A 22,686-nucleotide genomic window follows, 5' to 3' on the forward strand; every position below is an offset into this window, starting at 1 on the left:
GTTCTGAATCAGCTTATAGAAAGCAAGAAAAAAGTTTCCAGTTTACATCTTTAGCAAGAGTGGAGCATCTGCAGAAAGCGTGGTAGGTGGAGACCAGTTCTGTATGTCCATGGCTATTTCTGCCTGTCTTTTTCGAGGGAAAACCCAGTACAGATAACAGTTGGTCCTTTCATTTTCCATCCTGCCCATGCATCTAGTTGAAGATGTCCCTGCTCATTGTAGGGGGGTTGGAACTAGAAGAAATTCGATGATCCTTTCCAACCCAAACCAGTCTGTGATTCTGTAATCTGTGTGGAACTGCTGGAGCATTGGGACAGCTCAGTGGTGTTATATGCAGTTATTGCTTATCTTCCTAAGAGCAGCAAGTAAACATTAGCATGCAGCAAGTGATTTTTGCAACCTTTCATATATTCTTTTAGTCCATGCATGTTGGCACTTGTTACTAACCATCACAAACATCTTAGCAGCTACCAGACAGATGTTTTGTTTGATGGAGTGGTGAAGGCAGTGTTTTGTCTCAGTCTGTAGATTAAAATGGCTTTTAAATGCACTTCTGGTAATAGACTTGCATCATGCAAAATGTAAGAATCATAGAATCACAGAATAGTTTGGGTTGGAAGAGACCTTCAAAGTTCATCTTTAATGAGCAGGGACATCTTGAATTACATCAGGTTGTCCAGAAACACATCCACCTTGGCCTTGAATGTCTGCAGGGATGGTGCATATACTCACCTGCACAAATACAAGCAGGCTACAACATAAACATTAGAACCAACTGTCATGGTTTAAGCCTAGCCGGCAACCCAGAACCATGCAGCCGCTCACTCACTCCCCCCCTCCTTCCTCCCCCGGCTTCCAGAGAGATGGGGATGAGAATCAAAAGAATATAACTCCCACAGGTTAGATAAGAACAGTCCAGTAACTGAGGTATAACAAAAAAACGCTACTGCTACCACCAATAATAATAATGATAAGGGAAATAACAAGGGAAGCGAATACAACTGCTCACCACCTGCTGACCGATACCCAGCCCGACCCAAGCAGTGATCTCCCCTTCCAGGTAACTGCCCCCAGATTATATACCAGGCATGACGTGCTGTGGTATGGAATACATTTGGCTAGTTTGGATCAGGTGTCCTTTCTCTGCTTCCTCTTGAATTCTCCTCCTCCCTGGCAGAGCATGAGACTCAGAAAGTCCTTGGTCAGAGTAAACATTACTGAGCAAAAACTAAATACATCGGTGTTATCAGTGTTGTTCCCAGGCTGTGAAAGTCAAAAACACAGCACTGCACTAGCTATTAAGAAGAAAAATGACTACTATAGATGAACCCAGGAGAGTATCCACCCCTTATTCCATACCATTCACATCATCCTCAGATCCCACCTTTTCCAATACACCATCACTCTTGTCTCATATATATATATATACACACACACACACAAAGAGAGAGATATCATTCCTTAGTTCATGGACCAATCCCTATAAAGCTGTTGAGTCCATCCAGTCCCTGATGTCGGGCTCCATATCTTGTAACAGTCATTCGGGGCTGGAGAGATGGTGTGCAGTGTTGGACTGTTGCCTGCTGATGACACCATGGAACTCATCTGGTTTTGTCAAAGTTCATTCTTTGTTGGAATGATGGTCAGAGGGAAGTCAGGGCCAGTTGCTGGTGACCTGAAGATATCTAGTTGGTGGCTATAAAAGTGCTACATAGCAGGCAACAGCATACAGTTGAGTTCATTGGCTGCTTGCCCCTAAAATCAAATCACCTGGAGGTACACATGGGACTTCCCCATCTTCCTGCATTACCCACCAAGTATATCCAGGTTCCTGAGCAAAAGCAATCCCACAAGTGGGTTTGCCTTTACCTGAAGCAGGACTAACCCAGACTGTCTTCCCCAGAAAATTCTTTATGTGCACCACACGATCTTTATCTCCTTCTACAATATGTAAAAGTTCTGACTGGGCTGGGCCAGCCCTGTTGGCAGATCCTCTGGTGTTGAACAACCAGGTGGCTTTTGGTAAATGTATATCCCAGTGTTATAAAGTTCCCCCACCCATTGCTCTCAGTGTAGTTTTTAACAGCTCATTGTACTGTTTGATTTTCCCAGAGGCTGGTGTGTGGTAGGGGATGTGATATACCCACTCAATGCCATGCTCTTTGGCCCAAGTGTATATAAGGTTGTTCTGGAAATGGGTCCCATTGTCTGACTCAATTCTCTCTAGGGTGCCGTGTCACCACAAAATCTGTTTCTCAAGGCCCAGGATAGTGTTCTGGGCAGTGGCGTGGGGCACAGCGTATGTTTCCAGCCACCTGGTGGTTGCTTCCACCATGGTAAGCACATGGCGCTTGCCTTGGCGGGTTGGTGGGAGTGTGATACAGTCAATCTGCCAGGCCTTCCCATGTTTGTACTTGAGCCATTGTCCTCCATAGCAAAGAGGCTTTAACCGCTTGGCTTGTTTAATTGCAGCACATGTTTCACAGTCATGAATAACCTGGGCAATAGTTTCCATTGTTAAGTCCACCCCTCGATCAGGAGCCCATCTATATGTTGCATCTCTGCCCTGATGGCCTGCAGTGTCATGTGCCCACAGGGCCAAAAATAATTCACCCTGATGTTGCCCATCTAATTCCATCTGAGTCACTTCAATCTTAGCAATTTTATCCACTTGTTGTTTGTTCTGGTATTCCTCAGTGGCCCAACTTCGGAAAATGAGCATCTACATGACGTACCTTCACCACCAGGTTCTGCACCTGGACAGCGATATCTTTCCACAGTGCAGCAGCCCAGATGGGTTTACCTCTGCGTTGCCAGTTGCTCTGCTTCCATTGTTGCAACCACCCCCACAGGGCATTTGCCACCATCCATGAGTTGGTATAAAGTACTGGCTACTTTTCTCGTTCAGCAGTGTTCAAGGCCAGGTGGATGGCTTTTACCTCGGCAAACTGACTCAGTTCACCCTCTTCTTCAGCAGTTTCTGCAACTTGTCATAGGGGTCTCCATACAGCTGCCTTCCATCTCTGATGCTTTCCCACTAGATAGCAGGACCCATCAGGAAACAAGGCATATTGCAGGGGCAACTGATATTGTCATGAATTGGTTTTCTGGTTTAGCTGCAGTGATTATCACTGTGGTTGGAGTGTCTGTAGTATCTGTTGTCGGCGTTGGTGCATCCACTGTGCTTAGGGTTTGAGTAGCGCCAGCAGCTGCACTGTCTGTTTCTGTGGGGCTTTGGGTATCTTCTGTACTTGTCACTAGGGTTGGTGGAGCTTCTGTATTTGGAGTTGGAGTAGCTGCCCTGTCTGTTGCTTTGTCATGAGGTCCAGAGGCATTTTTTTCCCTTTGAAGGTGCTGGATATTGTTGAACACTGCTCTGTAAGCATAGGCCAAGCCCCAGACTGTTGCCATTATTTGTCCCTTTCTGGTATGACCAGGATGACAACACACCTCATTTAAGTGTTTTACTAATTTTTCTGGATTTTTCATTTGTTCAGAGGTGAAGTTCCAAAGCACTGGAGTGCCCCACTGGCCTAGATACTTGCCCATACTGTCCCACACACCCTGCCACTCATGACTGTCTAGCCTCAGGGAAAATCTCTTGGTCCTCCTGTATCGTCGTCTAACTGTAGAAAAGACCCAAACCTGACTCTGCTTAACTTTCGAGATCAGATGAAATGGTCGTGGGCAAAACACTCTCTGTATGTGTTCCAACAGGGTGATCCCCATCACAATCATCAGGCAGGTCTCAAGGGTACCCAAAGGCCATTCAAAACCTTCAGAACTTTAAAGTGATGAGGTAAATAGTCTGGTGGGGGGCTGGGAATGTATGGGAATGTCTCCTTCATAGGTTGACCACTCAAGGAGTGGAAAAAAAGATGTGTAATTGCTAAACAGTCCTATTATATACCTCCCAAAGTATAGAGGTGATGACCACACTGGAAACGCAAGTGACATCTGTTTCATGATCAATGAGTCTATTGTATTGCAAGTAATTGCCATAAAGTACAGTGAAACAAGAACCTTAGCCCAGGCCCCCCGTTCGATAAACACTAACATAGCAAATACAGGCTCTAAGGTACGACGTGTTGAAACTCCGAGATCAAGAGCAACAACATTGAGAGCCAATAAATCAGCATTGTGACGACCGACTATTAATCTGAAACAATGAATGCTTATCACAAACTCCCACAGCTGAGAGAAGAACAGTCCAGTAAATAAGGTAGAACAAAACCACTACTGCTACCACTGATAATATTAATGATAAGGGAAATAACAAGGGAAGAGAGTATAACCACTCACCACCTGCCGACTGATACCAAGCTCGACCCAAATTTTGATCTAGCCCTTCTGGGTAACTGCCCCCAGTTTATATACTGGGCATGAAGTGCTGTGGTATGGAATACCTCTTTGGCTAATTTCAGTCAGGTGTCCTGTCTCTGCTTCCTCCCAGCTTTCCCTCCTCCCTGGCAGAGCATGAGAGTCAGAAAGTCCTTTGCCAGAGTAAACATTACTGAACAAGAACTAAAAACATCGGTGTTATCAGCATTGTTCGCAGGCTGAAAGTCAAAACCACAGCACTGCACCACCTGGTAATACTGAGAAAAATAACTGCTACTGCTGAACCCAGGACACATGGGGAGGCAGTGCCCAGGAGGGCCCCACCCCAGGCAGGAGTGTGAAGGGCTGCAGGGCTGGGTGTTGTGTTCGCTTTTCCAGCTTTCTCTCAGGAGGCAAAGCCGTGTGAGCAGTACTCCAGGGCCTGGGACCACCATAGCCTTCCCTGCCAGCCATGGCTGGAATCAGCTATCCTGATCTGGTGGGAGCTGCCATATCTAGGCTGGCTAAGTCCCAAGGCAGACTTCTCCCTGTCCATGGCTGCTTTCCCAGGGGGAAAGGTGTGGGAGCTGTGCAGTGCCGGTTTGGGGGCTGCTGCCAGCCTGGCTGAGGGGCTGGCATGGATGGGGAAGTTGGAGTTTCCAGCTGGGGCTGGTCATTGGCCAGAGAAAGGTAAATGGCTCCTTTGTTTTCCTGAAGAAGTATGAGGGATTATATTCTGTTGAGCTCACTTGGTCTCCCAATTATTATTGTGCAGCAGATGTGTAATCATTTAGTTCAAGGAGCTCAGTTAATTGTTTACAAAATGGGAGCTGAGGAGCTGAGGTTGAGTGTGGTGTCATGAGTTGAGTTCTTGGTAATTGGTGTGCAAATGCACTACTCCCTCCAAGCTGTTAACCAGGCCAGTGCTCTGTTTACATGAGGCAGCGAACTTTCCAAGTGTAATGAGTCAGCTAGGTGAACAGAAGGTCTGAAGAATTAATTTGGCCTTTTCTCAGTTAAACAGGATTTTGAAGCTCCATGTGAATAGGTGCCTACCCCAGTTACAAGCAGCCACAAAGGCATTGGGAGTGGACAGTGTTTTATCGGGAATAAATTGTCAGCATGTAGGCCATGAGGCACTGGAAATGGTGTGGTTTTCATTTGGGGCTGTTCATGGTCAGGAGCAGAATGTGCCCTGGTCCTGGCCATGCTGGTCCCTGTGTTCATGACCATAAGTGAAGCTGCTTGTTTTTAATATCCTTTGCGAAGTGCAAATAAATTTCCATGGCCCAACAAGTTGTCTGAATTTCCACTCCTTAGATTTGCAGTGAATATTGAAGTGAATCTGTTCAGGTGGCTGACTCCGTGTCGTCCACAGTGACCCAGCACTCCTGCCTCCTCCCAGGCCCAGGCACTTGCTCTCCTTCATCTGCACCTTAATGAGCACCATTAGGTGAAACTGAGGGGAAAAAATCCTTAAACTTCACAAATTGGCTTGTGATGGCTGACAGAGTTGAGGTTCTTGAGGCTGTAAATGGTTGAAGCTGCTTTTAGAGGGAAGTAATTGCAGCTCCTGGGACCCCGTCGATGTGCAGCATGAAGGGGACACCCCAGGCACAAGAGCCATGCATGGTGGAGCATCTCCAGCACCAGGAGAGCCATGCTGCTGCAGAATGTGACATCTCATAGGCAGTGAACCCCTGTCTGTGTGCACAGGAGCCACTTGCTCTTGGCTTCAGGTTTTGCAGCTCCCTCCCCCAGCATGCTGAGGACAGCCATGCTGCCTTTTTAAGGTGCTGTTTTCAGTCAGCTGTTGTGGTGTTTGAACTTGGGTACTTGCTGCAGGTCCTTCACATGATCAAGAGCAGAAATTGGGAGATGCATATTTTTGCAGTCGTCCCTCACTCTAACAGATTTCCTTTCCCCATTTGCTATGTATGGACATGCTGGGTTGGTATATTGAATTTTTTGCACTTCCCCCCCCCGTTTTTGCTTACTAGCTGCGGCGATGAGGAGGGCTGATCAGCCAGCTCATGTCTTTGCCAGCTCAGATCCTTTCCTCTTCTTGCAGATAAAAGCTTGGGGTCCTAAAACTCAACACTGCTATCCCTGTGTCAAGCAGGGTGACACAAAGAGGCCTCAGTCCCCAAAGCCTTCATTCCTAAACATGGATAATCATCCCATAGCCCGGGCAAGGGAGCTAGGGTAGAGGATTAGATGCCTTGGAAAGTACAGTCTCCTGCTGAAGATGCTACCTCTGGGATGTCTTAGCACTGTCTGTGCCCTGTGCTTTAGTCTGGGCATTTGTGCTGCTGCATGGCTGGGCTGGGGCCTCTGAAGATTTTTTTTTTTTTAAAAAAACAACACAAACCAACCCAAAGGGCCCTAAAGCCTCTGAAGAATGAGACATTTAAGTTATGAAGGGATTTACAGGGAACTTTTAGAATACAAGGCTGATGAAAGCACCATGATAGTGTTCCTCCAGCCTTTAACCCCCTGTCCTGCCCTGGCCATCACAGGTGGTGCTGCCCCCGGTGCTGCCTGGGACAAGGTTTCAGCTCCACACTGACTCGTCCCCAGCCCTGAGCAGGCAGGAGGCTTTGGCTCCTCTCCTCACCTGTTTTCTTTTTCTCTCCCTGCCCACAGGATTCCCATCTTGTGATGGAGCGCGATGCATGACTTTGTTCCTGGGCAATTTCCTGCTATTGTAGCTCTGCAGAAACCCAGCCACTATTATAAGAAGTTAATGGGTGCAATGAGTAGTGTTGTCAGGTGGCAAATAGCTGGGGACAGTTTTCAAATGGTGCCTGTTTAGGCTGTTCCAGTGTAAGTATGAGGAGACCTTTCCTGTAGGGATTGATGTGGGTCACTTCTCGGAGATATTCTGTTGCACAGATGCTTTTTAGCCTCTGATCTCAGGAGAGGAGATATTTTTGTTCACATAAAGAGGCCTGCCTTGGTTTCAGCTGATATTTCTGATCCCTATTGTAGTTCATGCTTTGCTGTATTTCAGATGTCAGTTGTCTTTTCAGCTCTGTAACCAGGCAACATATGGCAGGAGCAGGGAGTGCTTTGTTATTCTCCAAATTGTCTTACCTAGGCCAAGGTGCCAGGATGAGGAGCCCAGGACAAACCGTTCTGGGAACACTGGGACCCCTTGCCAGTTTCTAGTCTCATCTCATAACGGTGACGTGTTCAAAAAGTGCATTTTATAAGTAGGTTTTGTAATTTAGGGATGTGTGTTTTGGTCCAGCGAGTATCTGGGAATTCAGTGTGACTGGCTGAGGGAGTACAGCTGTCCCTGTCCCAGGCACATCCCTGCATACTCATCCCCATGTCCCTGGGCTCTGAATAAAGCTGTAGCTGCAGTAAGCTTTATGTAGGCTTGGAGTGATGCTGAAGATGAAGAACAGGAGGGATGCTGCTCTCTGGGCATGATCTATTTTAGGCTATCCCTTGCTCATGAAACAAGTTGTGTTTGTTGCTGCAGGTCCTAGCTTGCTTCTCATTCAGAAGGTTCAGAAGCCAGCTGATCTGTGGTGTGTGGCATTTGGAGGTGCTCTGACCTCCTGGTGTTGCCATTGGAAGAGTTGGGGGGGGTAGTATCCCCATGGGAAGCATCTTGCCTTCCCCCCCCCCCCAGTTAGAAAGATCCTTTTGATTGCCTAACTTCTCTTTTCCTCTCTAAACAGGCGGTTGATGATGAAGCTATGGCAGCATAAATGAAGATCAAGTAAGGAAGGCAGAACAATGCCCAAGGGTGGGTGTTCTAAAACACCACAGCCAGAAGATTTCTCTCTCAGCAACGACATGGTGGAGAAACAAACGGGGAAAAAGGTAATGTGTTTGCTTCACTTGCCTTCCTTTAGGGATGCTGCCCCTGATGCCTTCAAGCCATCATGGTATTTCATGTGGCAGGAGGCTGCTTTGGGTTGTTATCACAGAATCAAATCTATGTGTTGGTACTTGGCCAGCTGATGGGGTCCACTTTATTTCTCAGTGGCTGCCACACTTCAAGGAAAGTGCTGCGGCCACATAGACCTGACTCAGCCAAGCAGTGGGGGGATGCTTTGCAAAATTCTTTCCTGCAAGTACTGTGCATTTTTAAGGCTTTCTACACTGAGCTGTGGAAGGGCCAAGTAGTCCAGTGATGGCTCAGGTGCATGCTGTGGGAGGGAGGAGTTTTTCCTCCTCCCTCCTCCTCTGGCTGTAAATGCCATGTCTATGTCAGACTCAGCCAGTCTTGCTTCACCCAGAGCCTGGGCTCTGAGCGTGATCTGACAAGGACACAGCATGTGAGTTGCTCTGCCAGAATAACTGCTTCTGGGGTTTTATTTGTGGTGTTCAGGTTTTGACAGGGCTTGAGGTGAGGTTACTGAGATGAAGTCTGAATTTAAGGATAAATAAGTTCATATTTCTGCCCTTCATTCCCAGATTCTTGTTTTGCTCCAGGCTTAAGATCTGCCTCCTCTCCTTCAGATTTTTTTCATCCTACTCAACATTGGTAGTTTCCAGTAAATAGTTGCTGTGTGCAAATATTACCTATAAATAAAAATTAAACACTACATCCACTGTATTCGTCTCAGGAAACAATCATCATCCACTTCCATTCATCTTGCTCCAGTTTCTCAGCTTACCCTCAGGGGATACTTCCCATCTTCTGGAGCTGAAGCTGAGTGTTGTAAGCATCAGTACTGCTGTGTCCCTTTCTCTGTCACATCCCCCGCAATCCCACACGTGTTGATGATAGCAACTTCTCTTATGATTAAGGTCATCTTACTGATAACAAGAGGAAGATGACTGTCATGGTTTAAGCCCAGCCAGTAACTGAGAACCACTCAGCCACACGCTCACTCCCCACATTCTTTCCCCCCCCCCCCCCACTCCCAAAGGGATGGGGAGGAGAATCAAAAGAATGTAACACCCACAGCTTGAAATAAGAACAGTCCAGTAACTAATGTAAAACACAAAACCACTACTGTTGCCACCAGCAATAATAATGAAAAGGGAAGAGAATACAACCACTCACCACCCGCCGACCAATACCCAGCCCGACCCGAGCAGTGATCTAGCCATTCCAGGTAACTCCCCTCGCTTTATATACTGGGCATGACGTGCTGTGGTATGGAATACGCTTTTGGCTAGTTTGGGTCAGGTGTCCTGTCTCTACTTCCTCCCGACTTTCACTCCTCACTGGCAGAGCATGAGACTGAGAAAGTCCTTGATTGGAGTAAGCATTACTTAGCAACAACTAAAACTATCGGTGTTATCAGCATTGTTCCCAGGCTGAAAGTCAAAAACACAGCACTGCACCAGCTACTAAGAAGGAGAAGAATGACTACTATAGGTGAACCCAAGACAGTATCCACCCCTTATTCCATACCACTCGCTTCATGCTCAGATCCCACATTTTTCAATGTACCATCACTTTTGTCTCATATATATAAAAATATATATATATATGTACCCGCACACAAAGAGAGAAATATCATTCCTCAGTCCATGGACGAATCCCTATAAAGCTGCTGAATTCATCCGGTCCATGATGTCAGGCTCCATCTCTTGTGACAGCCTTTCAGAGCAGGACAGGCTGTGTGCAGTGTTGGATTGTTGCCTGCTGATGACACCACGGAACTTGTCTGGTGACTGCTGAGCTCATCTGGTTTTGTCAAAGTTCATTCTTTGTTGGGATGATAGTCGGAGCGAAGTCAGGGCCAGTCACTGGTGACCCGGAGATATCTAGTTGGAGGGCTATAAAAGTGCTACGCAGCAGGCAACAGCATATAGTTGAGTTCATTGGCTGCTTGCCCCTAAAATCAAGTCCCCTTCAGGTACACATTGGACTTCCCCATCTTCCCGCATTACCCACTGTCCTGGGTTCAGCAGTAGCAGTCATGTTTTTCCTTTGTGTTAACTGGTGCAGTGCTGTGTTTTGACTTCTAGTTTGAGAACAGTGTTGGTGAAGCCGATGTTTTCGGTTGTTGCTAAGTGATGTTTACCCTGACCAAGGACTCTGTGAGGCTCATGCTCTGCCAGGGAGGAGGGGAGGCTGTGAGGAAGCAGAGACGGGGCGCCTGACCCGGGCTAGCCGGGGAGGTATTCCATACCACAGCACGTCATGCCCGGGGTGGGGGGTAACTGGGAGTTACCCGGAAGAACAGGGGCTTCCGGGTGGAACTCGTTTTCTTGGCCGGTGGTATCGTATTCTCTTCTCTTGTTATTTTCCCTTATCATTGTTTTAGCTGATAGTAGCGGTGGTGATTTGTTGCTGGACTGTTCTTGTCTCAACCCGTAGGAGTTGCACTCTCTCGATCCTCCTCCCCGTTCCTCCGGGAGCGGGGAAGGGGAGAGCCCCGGGGGGGGGGGGGGGGGGGGGGGAGACGGACACGGACCTTGATTGTTGTCAGCTCGGCACCACTCACTGGGAGTGAGTGAACAAGTTACCTGACTGGGTTTAAACCACGACAGTTCTTTTTGGCGCCCAACGTGGGGCACGAGGGGTTGAGATAAGAACAGATCTGACTGGATTGATAGTCACTCGTCACAATGCTGATTTATTGGCTCTCAAGGTTTTTCCTCTTGATCTCACAGTTTCAGTATACCATATCTTACGTCCATCCGGTATTGGCTGTATTAGTGTTTTTCAAGTGTGGGGCTTGGGCTAAGGTTTTTATCCCATTGTACTTTATGGTAATGACTTGTAATACAATAGAATCATTGATCATGAAACTGATCTGGTTTATGTTCCCAGTGTGGTCACCACCTTTATACTTTGGGAGGTATATGATGGAGGTGCTTAGCAATTACACATCTTTTTTCTCCTTCCAGGTGCTCAACCTGTGAAGGAGACATCCTTTTACCCTCCTAGTCGTCCCCCCAGACCATTTACATTTGAGAGTTTTGAATTTTTTGAATGGCCTTTTAATGCTGTTGAGACTTGTTTGCTGATGGTGATGGGAATCACCATGCTAACACGCATACAGAGTGTGTTTTGCCCACTACTGATTTCAAGAGTTAAGCAGATTCAGGTTTGGGTCTTGTCTGGGGTCAAACGACGATGTAGGAGGACCAAGAGATTTTCCCAGAGGCTGGACAGCCATGAGTGGCAGGGTGTGTGGGATAGTATGGGCAAGTATCTAGGTCAGTGGGCCCCTCCAGTATTTTGGAATTTCACTACCGAACAACTGCAAAATCCAGAAGAATTAGTAAAACACTTAAATGAGGTGTGTGGTCATTCTGGCCATACCAGAGATGGACAAATCACGGCAACGTGCTGGGGCTTGGCCTATGCTTACAAGGCCTTGTTCAACACTATCCAGCACCTTCAAAAGGAAAAGAATGTCGGCAGATTTGAGGGCAAAGCGACAGTCGCTACTCAAACTTTGGCTGCAATGAACTGCTCAGCTACCCCAGCGGCAAGTACAGCAGCTGCTCAAACTTCAACTGCAACAGACAGCGCGGTTACCCCAGCTCCCAGCACGGTAGCTACACCACCCCCAGCAACAAGTACAGTCGCTACTCAAACCACAGTGATAATCACTGCAGCCAAACCAGAGGACCAATTCGTACCAATATCAGTTGCCCCTGTACGCAAGAGAACAAGCAAAAAGGAGGCAAAAAGGGTGAAGCGAGATGAAGAACCAATGAATTCACCACCCGGTCCAGAATCTGATCAGGAGTCATCATCACATGACGAAGAAGAAGAAGAAGAGGTAACTTCTCGACCTCGGACCTCAACCGAGCTGCGGAATATGCGAAAAGATTTTACCCGTCAACCAGGGGAGCACATCATCACCTGGTTACTCCGATGCTGGGACAATGGGGCCGATGGTCACGAACTAGAAGGTACAGAAGCCAAGCAGCTGGGATCACTTGCTAGAGAAGGGGGAATTGACAAAGCAATTGCAAGAGAGAAAAAGTCCCTCAGCCTTTGGAGGAGGCTCTTGGCAGCTGTGAAAGAAAGGTTTCCGTACAAGGACGATGTTACGAGTCGTTCGGCCAAGTGGACTACTATAGACAAAGGCATCCAGTCTCTGAGGGAATCGGCCATCGTAGAGATGCTCTATCACATCAAGCCGAATAACGGGGATACACCTATAGATCCAGATGAAGTTGAATGTACACGACCCATGTGGCGAAAACTTACACGGAATGCACCGTCATCATATGCCCATTCATTGGCAACAGTGACCTGGAATGACATAGTACCACTAACAGTGGATGAAATGGTTCATAAACTCCGAGAGTTCGAAGACAATCTCACTCCTTCCATCATCTCAGCTGTGAAAAAACTGTCCCAGGACCTCGACAAATTGAGGGACGATGTATCTGATTTATCCAGCTCCTCACGTGTACCAACACACGTCTCAGCTATTAACAAAAGACGTGCTATTGTTCAAGAGAGGAGATACAGAAGGTATACGCCACGGGGTACCCTATGGTTTTACCTGCTGGATCACGGAGAAGACATGACAAAGTGGGATGGAAAACCTACTTCAGCTTTGGAGGAACGGGTGAGTGAACTGAAGAGGGGAGCAAGGGCCAAGACTGATCGTCCCATGAGAGCTACGGCTTCAGTCTCTGGTGAGCAGTTTCCCAGATGGAGTGGAAGAGCTGATTTTACTCCAGCTCCTGTGATAACGAAGAATAATCCCTTTCAACACGACTTAAGTGTCCAATGCTGTGACGACCATTAGAGGGGCCCTGCCTCCAGCCAGGTGGAGGTAGGGGACAATCGGATTTACTGGACTGTGTGGATCAGATGGCCTGGCACATCAGTCCCACAGAAGTATAAGGCTCTAGTAGATACCGGTGCACAGTGTACCCTGATGCCATCAAGCTGTCAAGGGGTGGAACCCATCTATATTTCTGGAGTAACAGGAGGATCCCAAGAGTTGACTGTGCTGGAGGCTGAAATCAGCCTGACTGGGAGGGAGTGGCAAAAGCACCCTATTGTGACTGGTCCAGAGGCTCCATGCATCCTCGGCATAGACTACCTCAAGAGAGGGTACTTCAAAGACCCAAAAGGGTACCGGTGGGCTTTTGGTATTGCTGCTTTGGAGACTGAGGAAATTGAGCAGCTGTCCACCTTGCCTGGTCTCTCAGAAGATCCCTCTGCTGTGGGGTTGCTGAAAGTTGAAGAACAACAAGTGCCAATTGCGACCACAACAGTGCACCGGCGGCAATATCGCACCAACCGAGACTCCCTGATTCCCATCCATCAGCTGATCCGTAGACTGGAGAGTCAGGGGGTGATCAGCAGGACCCGCTCACCCTTCAATAGCCCCATATGGCCAGTGCGAAAGGCTAATGGAGACTGGAGACTAACAGTAGACTATCGTGGCCTGAATGAAGTCACACCACCATTGAGTGCTGCCGTACCGGACATGCTAGAACTTCAGTATGAACTAGAGTCAAAGGCAGCCAAGTGGTATGCCACGATTGATATTGCCAATGCATTTTTCTCCATTCCTTTGGCAGCAGAGTGCAGGCCACAGTTTGCTTTTACTTGGAGGGGTGTCCAGTTCACTTGGAACCGACTGCCCCAGGGGTGGAAACACAGCCCTGCCATTTGCCATGGACTGATCCAGACTGCACTGGAACAGGGGCAAGCTCCAGAACACCTGCAATACATTGATGACATTATTGTGTGGGGCGATACAGCGGAAGAAGTCTTTGAGAAAGGGAGGAAAAAAATCCAAATCCTGCTGAAAGCCGGTTTTGCCATAAAACGGAGTAAGGTCAAGGGACCTGCACAGGAGATTCAATTTTTGGGAATAAAATGGCAAGATGGACGTAGACAGATCCCCACAGATGTGATCAACAAGATAACAGCAATGTCTCCACCAACTAATAAGAAAGAAACGCAAGCTTTCTTGGGTGCAGAGGGGTTCTGGAGAATGCACATCCCAAATTACAGTTCGATTGTAAGCCCTCTCTATCATGTGACCCGGAAGAAGAATGATTTTAAATGGGACCCTGAGCAGCAACAAGCCTTTGAGCAAATTAAACGCGAGATAGTTCACGCAGTAGCCCTCGGACCAGTCCGGACCGGGCCAGATGTAAAAAATGTGCTGTACACTGCAGCTGGGGAGAACGGTCCTACCTGGAGCCTCTGGCAGAAAGCTCCAGGGGAGACTCGAGGTCGACCCCTCGGCTTTTGGAGTCGGGGATACAAAGGATCTGAGGCCACCTATACCCCAACTGAGAAAGAGATACTGGCAGCCTATGAAGGGGTTCGAGCTGCTTCGGAAGTGATTGGCACTGAAGCACAGCTCCTCCTGGCACCCCGGCTGCCCGTGCTGGGCTGGATGTTCAAAGGCAGGGTCTCCTCTACACATCATGCAACTGATGCTACATGGAGTAAATGGGCTGCACTAATTACACAACGAACTCGAATAGGAAATCTCAGTCGTCCAGGCATTCTAGAAGTCATCATGGACTGGCCAGAGGGCAAAGATTTCGGAATGTCACCAGAGGAGGAGGTGGTGCGGGCTGAAGAGACCCCACCATATAATAAACTGTCAGAAAGTGAAAAGCAGTATGCCTTGTTTACTGATGGCTCTTGCCGTATTGTGGGAAAGCATCGGAGATGGAAGGCAGCTGTATGGAGTCCTGGACGACAAGTTGCAGAAACTGCTGAAGGAGAGGGTGAATCGAGTCAATTTGCCGAGGTGAAAGCCATCCAGCTGGCCCTGGACATTGCTGAACGAGAAAAGTGGCCAGTACTTTATCTCTATACTGACTCATGGATGGTGGCAAATGCCCTGTGGGGGTGGTTGAAGCAATGGAAGCAGAGCAACTGGCAACGCAGAGGTAAACCCATCTGGGCTGCTGCACTGTGGAAAGATATTGCTGCCCGGGTGCAGAACCTGGTGGTGAAGGTACGTCATGTAGATGCCCATGTACCCAAGAGTCGGGCCACTGAGGAACACCAGAACAACCAACAAGTGGATAAAGCGGCTAAGATTGAAGTGGCTCAGATGGACTTAGATTGGCAACATAAAGGTGAATTATTTTTGGCCCGGTGGGCCCATGACACTTCAGGCCATCAGGGCAGAGATGCAACATATAGATGGGCCCGTGACCGAGGGGTGGACTTAACAATGGACACTATTGCCCAGGTTATTCATGAGTGTGAAACATGTGCTGCAATTAAACAAGCCAAGCGGTTAAAGCCTCTTTGGTATGGAGGACGATGGTTGAAGTATAAATATGGGGAGGCCTGGCAGATTGACTATATCACACTGCCACCAACCCGCCAAGGCAAGCGCCATGTGCTTACCATGGTGGAAGCAACCACCGGGTGGCTGGAAACATACGCTGTGCCCCATGCCACTGCCCGGAACACTATCCTGGGCCTTGAGAAACAGATTTTGTGGCGACACGGCACCCCAGAGAGAATTGAGTCAGACAATGGGACTCATTTCCGGAATAACCTTATAGATATTTGGGCCAAAGAGCATGGCATTGAGTGGGTATATCACATCCCCTACCATGCACCAGCCTCTGGGAAAATCGAACGGTACAATGGGCTGTTAAAAACTACACTGAGAGCGATGGGTGGGGGAACTTTCAAGCATTGGGATACACATTTACCAAAGGCCGCCTGGTTGGTCAACACCAGAGGATCTGCCAACAGGGCTGGCCCAGCCCAGTCAGAACTTTTACATATTGTAGAGGGGGACAAAGTTCCCGTGGTGCATATGAAGAATTTGCTGGGGAAGACAGTCTGGGTTATTCCTGCTTCAGGTAAAGGCAAACCCACTCGTGGGATTGCTTTTGCTCAGGGACCTGGATATACTTGGTGGGTAATGCGGGAAGATGGGGAAGTCCGATGTATACCTCAAGGGGATTTGATTTTAGGGGAAAACAGCCAGTGAACTCAATTGTATGCCGTTGCCTGCTGTGTAATGCTTTTATAGCCCATCAACTAGATGTCTCCAGGTCACCAGCGACTGGCCCTGACTTCCCTCCAGCCATCATCCCAACAGAGAATGAACTTGGAACATCATGGACCGAATGGACTCGGCAGCATTACAGGGATTGGTCCATGCACTAAGAAAACGATTTTTTCCTCTTGGTCTGTATGTATATGGATGTGTATATATGGGAGAGCGATGGTGTATTGAAAATGTGGGATCTGAGCACGACGTGAATGGTATGGAATAAGGGGTGGATAATGTCCTGGGTTCAGCAGTAGCACTCATGTTTTTCCTTTGTGTTAACTGGTGCAGTGCTGTGTTTTGACTTCTAGTTTGAGAACAGTGTTGGTGAAGCCGATGTTTTCGGTTGTTGCTAAGTGATGTTTACCCTGACCAAGGACTCTGTGAGGCTCATGCTCTGCCAGGGAGGATGGGAGGCTGTGAGGAAGCAGAGACGGGGCGCCTGACCCAGGCTAGCCGGGGAGGTATTCCATACCACAGCACGTCATGCCCGGGGTGGGGGGTGACTTGGAGTTACCCGGAAGAACAGGGGCTTCTGGGTGGAACTCGTTTTCTTGGCCGGTGGTATCGTATTCTTTTCTCTTGTTATTTTCCCTTATCATTGTTTTAGCTGATAGTAGCAGTGGTGATTTGTTGCTGGACTGTTCTTGTCTCAATCCGTAGGAGTTGCACTCTCTCGATCCTCCTCCCCGTTCCTCCGGGAGCGGGGAAGGGGAGAGCCCCGGTGCGGGGGGGGGGGGGGGGAGACGGACACGGACCTTGATTGTTGTCAGCTCGGCACCACTCACTGGGAGTGAGTGAACAAGTTACCTGACTGGGTTTAAACCACGACACCCACCAAGTACATCCGAGTTCGTGAGCAAAAGCAATGCCATGAGTGGGTTTGCCTTTACCTGAAGCAGGACTAACCCAGACTGTCTTCCCTAGAAAATTCTTTATGTGCAACACAGGAACTTCATCCCCTTCTGCAGTATGTAAAAGTTCTGACTGGGCTGGGCCAGCCCTGTTGGCAGATCCCCGTGTGTTGACCAACCAGGTGGCTTTCGGTAAATGTGTATCCCAATGTTAGGAAGTCCCACCACCCATTGCTCTCAGTGTAGTTTTTAACAGCCCATTGTACCTTTCGATTTTCCCAGAGGCTGGTGCATGGTAGGGGATGTGATATACCCACTCAATGCCATGTTCTTTGGCCCAAGTGTATATAAGGTTGTTCTGGAAATGGGTCCCATTGTCTGACTCATTTCTCTCTAGGGTGCCATGTCACCACAAAATCTGTTTCTCAAGGCCCAGGATAGTGTTCCAGGCAGAGGCGTGGGACCCAGCATATGTTTCCAGCCACCTGGTGGTTGCTTCCACCATGGTAAGCACATGGTGCTTGCCTTGGCGGGTTGGTGGGAGTGTGATACAGTCAATCTGCCAGGCCTCCCCATATTTGTACTTGAGCCATCGTCCTCCATGCCAAAGAGGCTTTAACCACTTGGCTTACTTAATGGCAGCACATATTTCACAGTCATGAATAACCTGGGCAATAGTGTCCATTGTTAAGTCCACCCCTCGATCAGGAGCCCATCTATATGTTGCATCTCTGCCCTGATGGCCTGCAGTGTCATGTGCCCACAGGGCCAAAAATAATTCACCCTGATGTTGCCCATCTAATTCCATCTGAGCCACTTCACTCCTAGCATTTTTATCCACTTGTTGTTTGTTCTGGTGTTCCTCAGTGGCCCAACTTCGGAAAATGAGCAGCTACATGACGTACCTTCACCACCAGGTTCTGCACCCGGGCAGCGATATGTTGCCATAGTGCAGCAGCCCAGATGGGTTTACCTCGGCGTTCCCAGTTGCTCTGCTTCCATTGCTGTAACCACCCCCGCAGGGCATTTACTTCAATCTATGCGTCAATATAGAGATAAAGTATTGGCCACTTTTCTCGTTCAGCAATGTCCAAGGCCAGCTGGATGGCTTTCAACTCTGCAAACTGACTGGATTCACCCTCTCCTTCAGCAGTTTCTGCAACTTGTTGTCCAGGACTCCATAGAGCTGCCTTCCATCTCTGATGCTTTCCCACAAGACAGCAGGACCCATCAGTAAACAAGTCATATGGCTTTTCACTTCCTGGCAGTTTATTATATAGTGTGGCCTCTTCAGCATGCATCACCTCCTCCTCTGGTGACATTCCAAAATCTTTGTCCTCTGGCCAGTCCATGAAGACTTCTAGAATGCCTGGACAACTGGGATTTCCTATTCAAGCTCATTGTGTAATTCGCGCCTCCCACTTACTCTATGTAGCATCAGTTGCATGATGTGTAGGGGAGACCCTGCCTTTGAACATCCAGCCCAGCACGGGTAACCTGGGTGCCAGGAGGAGCTGTGCTTCAGTGCCAATCACTTTTGAAGCAGCTCGAACCCATTCACAGGCTGCAGGTATCTCTGTTTCAGTGGCAGTGTAGCTGGCCTCAGATCCTCTGTATCCTTGACTCAAAAACCTGAGGGGTTGGCCTCAAGTCTCCCCTGGAGCTTTCTGCCAGAGGCTCCAGGTAAGACCATCTTAAGAACCTGAACATACACAAGTCCATTGGACCTGATATAGTCCATCCGCAGGTCTTGACGGAGCTGCAGATGAAGTTGCTAAGCCATTGTCCATCATATTTGAAAAATCACGGCAGTCAGGTGAAGTTCCCGACGCCTGGAGAAAGGGAAATATATTCCCCATTTTCAAGAAGGGATTATTTGCAGGATTTGGATTATTTTCCACCCTTTCTCAAAAACTTCTGCTGCTGTATCGCCCCACACGATAATGTCATCAATGTATTACAGGTGTTCTGGACCTTCCCCCTGTTCCCGTGCAGTCTGAATCAGGCCATAGCAGATGGTAGGGCTGTGTTTCCACCCCTGGGGCAGTCGGTTCCAGGTATACTGGACGCCCCTCCAAGTAAAAGCGAACTGTGGCCTGCACTTCGCTTCCAAAGGAATTGAGAACAGTGCATTGGCAATATCAGTTGTGGCATACCACTTGGCTGCCTTTGACTCCAGTTCATACTGAAGTTCTAGCATGTCTGGTACGGCTGCTCTCAGTGGTGGTGTGATTTCATTCAGGCCATGAGAGTCTACTGTTTGTCTCTACTCTTCGTGATCCCACAGATAACACCATAGGGTGGCCTGTTGCGTGTACCCTCCTGTATCTTCTCTCTCAAACAGTAGGACAGCTTTTGTTAATAGCTGTGACATGGGTTTGTACACGTGGGGAGCTGGATAGATCGGATAGATCGTCTGTATTTTTTGAACTCCTGGGACCAGTTTTTCCATAGCAGAAATGATGGAAGGTGTGAGATTGTCTTAAAACTCTTGGAGTTGACAAATCGTTTCATTCACTGTTGGTGGTGCTATGTCATGCAAGGTCATTGATGCAAATGTGTGGGCATATGATGATGGTGCACTCCGTGTAAATTTCTGCCACATGGATTGTGTACATTCGACTTCATCTGTATCTATGAGTGCATTCCTGGCATCCAGCCTGCTATAGATCATGTCTAGAGTTTCTGATTCCCTCAGAGTCTGAATGCCTTTCTCTGTCATAGTCCAGATGGCTGACCGACTCATAATGCTGTCCTTGTATGGAAACCTTCACAGCTGCCAAGAGCCATCTCCAAAGGCTGAGGTACTGTTTCTCTTTTGCAGTTGCTGTCAATTCGCCCTTCCCTAGCAAGTGATCCCAGCTGCTTAGCTTCCCTACCTTCTAGTTTGTGACCATTGTCCCCATTGTCCCAGCATCGGAGCAACCAGATGATTATGTGCTCGCCTGGTTGACTGGTAAAATCTTTTCACATATTCCGTAGCTCAGCTGAGGTTCGGGGTCAAGAAGTCATCTCTTCTTCTTCCTCTTCCTCTGATTCACATAATATTAAATCTTGTTCAGATGTTGTCCCGTGCCGACGGCGAGGAGAAGCAAGACACGACAACCCAATATGAGTGATAAGCAAGCTTCTACTTGGAGCCATTCTGCAACAATTCCCCCTTTTTCCTTTTGTGTGAGCAAAACATTGTTGGTCATTCTGTTTGCTTGTTTCATTAAACAACCATAAACAAGTCTCACAACTATAATGATTAAAATAACAATGATACATAAGCGCAGTCCTTCAAATAGCAGTGTTTTAAGCCAACCTGTAATGCCCCATGAGGACAACCATTTAGTTATCCCTAGGTCATTGCTCACTTGCAATTGCTGGGTAAGCTGAGTCAGGGTTTTCAGCTGTGTGTTTATCGAATTAGAATCATCAGAAAGATTCATACAACACATTCCATCAAACTCTTCACATCCATGTCCCCGTGCCAACAACAAAAAGTCTATAGCGGCTCTGTTCTGCAGTGTTGCATATCTCACAGAGTCAACATCAAACAACAAATCAGAAATTGCCTTTGATGTAGCATTTGTCTGCTTAGCAAGCCAGCAACCTAGCTTGTTTAACTGAGCCAAGGCCCCGGCCAAAGCCACACCTGGTGCGAGAAAAGAAACTGCTATAAGAGTGTCAGGCGACCAAAATTTTACATCAGACCTACAATCAGCAGTAAAGCTATGTGCAAATCGTTTTAAGCGCCTTAAATGGTGCTGTCGAGACATATCAAGAATCATTGAGGTGTTGGGGATCAACAGTGTCAGCCTTCCAATGGAACAAGGTCCCCCTTTTATTTTGGAGGGATTACCAGGCCAGGCTCGATCGCCACAGATCAAAAACACTCCACTGGGTAACTTCAGGGGGTGATTGGTAGATCGGGAAGCGTTGTGGGAAGCATACTTGCACCACACGCTAGCATTCCTATAAACTAAAAGGCTAGAATTTACATTTGTTGTGGTACCATTTACCTTGGCTTGGGTGCTTGTCCAACTAAATGTCACACAAGCATCCATTCTCACAGCCCCTAATAACTCTAGTTCTTGAGGCTCGTTTGGGGCAACAGGCAAATAGGGTACCCAAGCGTCCCAATTATCTGTTGTGCTGTTGAGGTCAGTAGCATTACGCATAGGTATGGTGGACGGGCAGGGCCAGTCATCTATAGGAACACCAACTAAACAGGTTGAAAACGGGTTGCCAGGGGAAGATAAGGCGAGACAAATGGTATTCTGTCCCATAAGATTAGCCATTGTCGCACATACATTGGTCTTGGGCTGCGGAGACAGATAACAGGCCATTTCTGGTATCTTCATTACTATCAGGAGCAGCAGTGGAAGAGAAAGACACTGCTTTAGTCCACTTCACGGGGACCCATTGTGTACCTGTGTATGTAAGCACACACATATAACCTTGCCCCATATATTTCACTTCTGCTGGGCCCTGCCACAGGCCCATGCAGGGATCATGGTACATGACCATTATGGGTGCCTTAGACTCTGATGCCGCGACTCGGCCGTGCACTTGTGCAGGGGGAGAGTCCTGATCTGCAAAAACGCACAAGTAATTTAAAACAAACAATGCCTTGGACAGTCTTTCTTGCACGTCATGGATGTCACTGAACTTTTCAAGGTACCGTTTCAGGGTCTGATTAGCCCGCTCAACTATTGCCTGTCCCGTTGGTGAATGGGGAATGCCAGTCACGTGTTTGACTCACGTGCAGCAATGGAAACTAATTGATCTGCTCTATCATTGCCTTCCCCCAATCCCTGCAACCATTTATGACTCCGTATGTGAATGATGGCATAAGCACACTCCCGCTGGTGAATGGCCGCCTGCAGCTGACGCAGCAGGTCAAACAACCACCGGTTTTGACATTCTCTGAGTCAAGCATCCTCAATGCGCTGAACCACACCTGTGACATACATAGAATCCGAGATTGCATTTAGTTCTGTGTGATGCCAGTTCAGAAAGGTCCAAACGACCGCCGCCAGTTCTAAAGTTTGCAGTGAGTCCTCTGCTTCCGCGGCTAATATCTGTTGGTGCCATTTTTCATCCTGCATCCAGGTTGCCGCTGCACGCCAAGACTTCTTTCCGGTGTCTGTAAAAACCGTTACTGCATTGGCCAGCAGACGCTCACTCCTTTTTGGTATCTTGATCCATTCTTGCTGGCTGATCCAGCGCAGGGTGGTGGATCGCAGCTGTTCTACCTTGAGCTCCACAGCCTGAGACAGCAGGCTGGCTTGTAATGCCTGTGAATGCTGGAGATACCACTCAAGATCCCGCCGTTTTATCGGCAAGTAAATGGTTCCAGGTTCCTGGGCCGTTAGTTGTAACACCCTCATACGACCCTTCTGAACCAACTCTGCTAAATTTTCAATTTTCTGTTGAATAGTAGTTTTGGGTTGGATAGCGGTAAAAAGCCATTCCAATATCTTCACCTCCTCCCCCTTTTCCTTTTTGCACTGTGTCAGTGCACCAAGAAGTTGCTTAGGGCCTTGTAGTATTGTAAGATCTATAGGAAGGTCTAGGTC

The 22,686-nt window shown here is 48.1% G+C and overlaps 1 protein-coding gene across 1 annotated transcript in view; it reads left to right on the forward strand.

Moving 5' to 3' along the window:
- Positions 1 to 8,032: 8,032 nt before the first annotated feature.
- Positions 8,033 to 22,686, forward strand: part of LOC130608064 (ankyrin repeat domain-containing protein 11-like) — a 46,455-nt gene continuing 31,801 nt past the window's right edge. Inside the window, exon 1 of the mRNA XM_057425672.1 lies at positions 8,033 to 8,157. Coding sequence (XP_057281655.1) covers positions 8,071 to 8,157 — 87 coding nt within the window. The 5' untranslated portion in view covers positions 8,033 to 8,070. The remainder of the gene's footprint in view (positions 8,158 to 22,686) is intronic.

Source organism: Pezoporus wallicus, unplaced genomic scaffold (assembly GCF_028554395.1).
Source record: "Pezoporus wallicus isolate ANWC-B61680 ecotype Strahan unplaced genomic scaffold, APGP_CSIRO_Pwel_v1 contig_1123, whole genome shotgun sequence".
Lineage (NCBI taxonomy): Eukaryota > Metazoa > Chordata > Aves > Psittaciformes > Psittacidae > Pezoporus > Pezoporus wallicus.